This window comes from Echinops telfairi, unplaced genomic scaffold (assembly GCF_000313985.2).
Source record: "Echinops telfairi isolate 266 unplaced genomic scaffold, ASM31398v2 ScPeMD7_4;HRSCAF=17, whole genome shotgun sequence".
Taxonomy (NCBI): Eukaryota; Metazoa; Chordata; class Mammalia; order Afrosoricida; family Tenrecidae; genus Echinops; species Echinops telfairi.
In genome coordinates, this window is record NW_022103900.1 from 24,687,645 (window position 1) to 24,691,206 (window position 3,562).

Genomic DNA, 3,562 nt, shown 5'->3' on the forward strand with positions numbered 1-3,562 from the left:
ATGATGAGGGCAATGAATGTACAAATGCGCTTTACACAATTGATGTGTGTATGGATTGTGATAAGAGTTGTATGAGCCCCTAATAAAATGATTTTAAATAAATAAATAAATAAATAATGTATGCTGAACATTTTCTATATGCTCTCAGATACAAATAACAATGAAGCACATATGCCACTGAGAATTTGGATAGATCAGAAAGCCTCAAACTACTACACAAAGTTCCTGCTTACATGAACAAAACAGTGTTGATGATTCGGACAGGAATATTTAAAGATAAGTGGTATTTCAAATACCTCAACATGTGGCCTGAAATTGTACTGTAATATTAAATGAACATTTTTGTGGAGTATTTATGTTTAAGGACACACAAAGTTTCACAAATAATCTCAAAGACAAAAAATTTTAGAGAATCAGTTCTGTATTCTAAAAATAAAAGGTGCTAAGGAAGGCAAAAGATGGCAACAGAGGGTAGTCATATTAGGACAGGAACATTAGGGACTCAGTATGCTGGGTATTTTACACTAAGTAAGAGTGGCAAAAATGAAGGATGAGTGAAGATAAAAAAATGTTTAATTCACAGGGGAGACCAAAAGACTATAATTTCAGAATCATGTAATTAGAAGTACATTCCTACAAAAGAAAACATTCATCTCTAAGCAGTTCACTATCATTCCAAGTCTAAAACGCAGGCTATGAATTCAAATGGCTTTGTGGAACCTCAGGTCAAGTTAAACCAATTGCTTCATCTGCAAAGTAGGGATTAAAGTGTAATCTCAGAGATATAAAGAATACATGAGAATTTATGTAATTACGAGCATACTTATTATGGTCAATATGATTAGTTCCATTTAATTTTAGATTCCACCTTTTATGGAGCCAGGTGATTTTTCAAAAACAAGATAACAGCAAAAAAAACTTGAGAAGACCCAAATCGAGCATTTATCAACAGAAAACACGTACCTTAAAAACTTTGTATAATTGAGGAAGTTTTTTCTCCACTTCTGTAGTAACTTCTTTCCCTTCTTCTCCAGTCATACGACTTAGAAGCAGAAAGTTTATGCAAACATGTCAAAATATGTTATCATCAGACCTTAATATACCTGTAGTATAAAGCTCTTGCAAATGAATTAACTTTAATTTATCCAGTTATATTAAAGTCACCCAACTACACTTACTGTCACTGAGTAGATTCAGACTCATACTGACTCTAATGGGCAGAATAGCCCCTTTGGGTATTAAGAGGCTTCAAATCCTTACAGGAATAGAGAAACCTCATCTTTCTCCCAGGGAACAGCAGGTGAATTCAAACCGCTGACACTGAGGTTAGCAGCTCCATGTACAACCCAGTACAACACAAGGGCTCCTCATGGTTATAGTATAGGACAAGACACAGCTAAAGTAAATGCGAAGACCAAAACACTCTAGAAATATTTTTTTTTCCATCTAGGGAGCCCTGGTGGCATAGTGGTTACTCCTTGGGCTGTTTACCACAACGCCAACAGTTCAAAACCACCAGCTACAGTACCAGAAAAAGGATGAAGGCTTTCTACTGAAATGTAAGGAGAGCTTTGGAAATCCACAGGGAATCCTAAGAGGATTCACGAGTCTGAATCCACTTGATGGCAGCTGAGCATGGTTTCTGAGTTGGTTTACACAAGTTCATTGTGGGGATGCTGAACCTATGCCTCTTAAAATTCACTAAAACCCGCCAATTTTAGTAGAATCCAAAAAAATGTTAAAACCACTCAGAAAAACTTTTCTCATCTCGTATACCCCAATTGACAATTATCACTGGATGACTCCACCTATTCCTCATTACAAATTTACTAAACATCGACTAAACCTTGTAGTCGTGTATTTGTTGGCTTTTCCTGGTCGATTCAAAACTACTCGACAACTTTGCAGAATATGACTTGCGGGGGGGGGGGGGGGGGGGGGAACACTTGGAAGTAATTTCTCAAAGGAGATCAAAACCTGGTTATCGTTCTCCATTAAAAAGACATCTCTCGATTGCCAATGCAAGTGCCATTACCCTGAAAACCGCTCCTCGGCTAGAACCCACCACCACGAAGCAGAATGCTAACATCTTTCCGCCTCCCAGAGCGGCCCAGTGCTCCCCCCCCCCCCCCCCGCCCGCCCGCCGGCCGCAGCCCCAGGCAAGTCACCGAGCACGCACCTTACCCCGCCCCCAGACTTCTAGAACCGTCCTCAGGGCTACCACCCAGACTTTTGCAAGTCTTCAGAGCCTTGTGGAATACACAAACCCAGCCGACGCGTTCCCCGCCCCCACCAAAAAAATGAAAAACAATCGTAAGAAAACCCGCCACACGCGCGGGCCTCACCTGGCCAGAGTCAGGTAAGCGTCAGTTTGCTCCCCGTGGGCGGCCGAGGCGTCTTCCAAAGTCTCCAACAGCGGAGCGAGGGGGCTCGGGCCCGGGGCCGTCATGTCGGCCACCCTACACCCGGGCCGGAAGAGGAGAAAACCCAGTGACCCAGGGAACTGCCCCGCGGCGGCCCAACGCGAGTCCGGCCCCGGCCTGCGTGCTCGGCCCCGACCTCAGAGTGCCGCCACGTCCACACGCCGGGCTCTCCGCGCACCACCCCAGCCCCTGACCTCCGCCGCCGCGCCGCAGCACGCATTCGGGCTCCCGCCGCGCTCCGGGTCGCTCCCGCCACCACTTTCCCGGGCAGCTTTCAACAGGGGGAGGAGACCGGCGGGGGGCGGGAGATGCACCCGGAGCGCGGCGGCTCGCCGCGAGGGGGCGGCGGCTGCGCTCGCCCGAGGGCTGCGCCCGGTCCGGTATGGCCACCCCGATATTTATCCTCACGTAAGAAGTTCGAGACCGCGTTCCCTCTGCCGCAGCCCCGCGGCACCCAGCCCCGCGTCCAAACCTCGACTTTTCCTGCTTGAACTGTTTACTCACGCGTGCAGCCCACTCCCTCCAAGACCAAGATGGCGGCGGGGGCGGGTCCAGGAGCGCGCGGGAGTAGGGCAGGCCAGGCGGGAGAGGGCAGAGCCAATCCAACAGGCTTCGGCGCGCCGGAGTCATCGATCGCCCCGCTCCCCTTCCCGCCTCCCCAGGCACCTGGCCCATCCTGTGATCCCCCAGGTGGTGGGTGTTGAGCTTCAAGTTTTCACAAGGAGCTGTGTGAAACAATGCAAAGGAATCACCCAGGTTCATTCAATTTAGTGGGCCTTCAGGCTAATTCTGGTGGAAAGATGAGGCTTTCTCCCTCCTCTGGAGTTAACTATTCTACGCTGCCTCAGCTGCCCTACAGTGGCGCCAAGAGCCAGTTTGACTCCATGACATTGAGTTTGTTTTCAGATGAAGTCCAATGTTCAACTACTAGCAACTAATCATTTGCCAAAGGGATATAACATGCTTTTATGTTTAAGAAAACAGCCCTGGTGGCATAGTGGTTATGCTTTGGCTGCTAACCCAAGGTCATTAGTTCGAAACCACCAGCCTCTGCAGGACAAAGGCAGGCTTTCTTACTACTATAAAGAGTACAGCCTCAGTCGATTATGGCACATGTCTCAAAACTTACTGCTATTGAG

General features: G+C 47.5%; 1 protein-coding gene across 1 annotated transcript in view; it reads right to left on the minus strand.

Moving 5' to 3' along the window:
• Nucleotides 1-2,854, minus strand: part of RIF1 (replication timing regulatory factor 1) — a 62,422-nt gene extending 59,568 nt beyond the window's left edge. Inside the window, exons 1-3 of the mRNA XM_045298423.1 lie at nt 2,832-2,854; nt 2,346-2,459; nt 964-1,042 (exon numbers count right to left, since the gene is read on the minus strand). Coding sequence (XP_045154358.1) covers nt 964-1,042; nt 2,346-2,449 — 183 coding nt within the window. The 5' untranslated portion in view covers nt 2,450-2,459; nt 2,832-2,854. The remainder of the gene's footprint in view (nt 1-963; nt 1,043-2,345; nt 2,460-2,831) is intronic.
• Nucleotides 2,855-3,562: the final 708 nt, after the last annotated feature.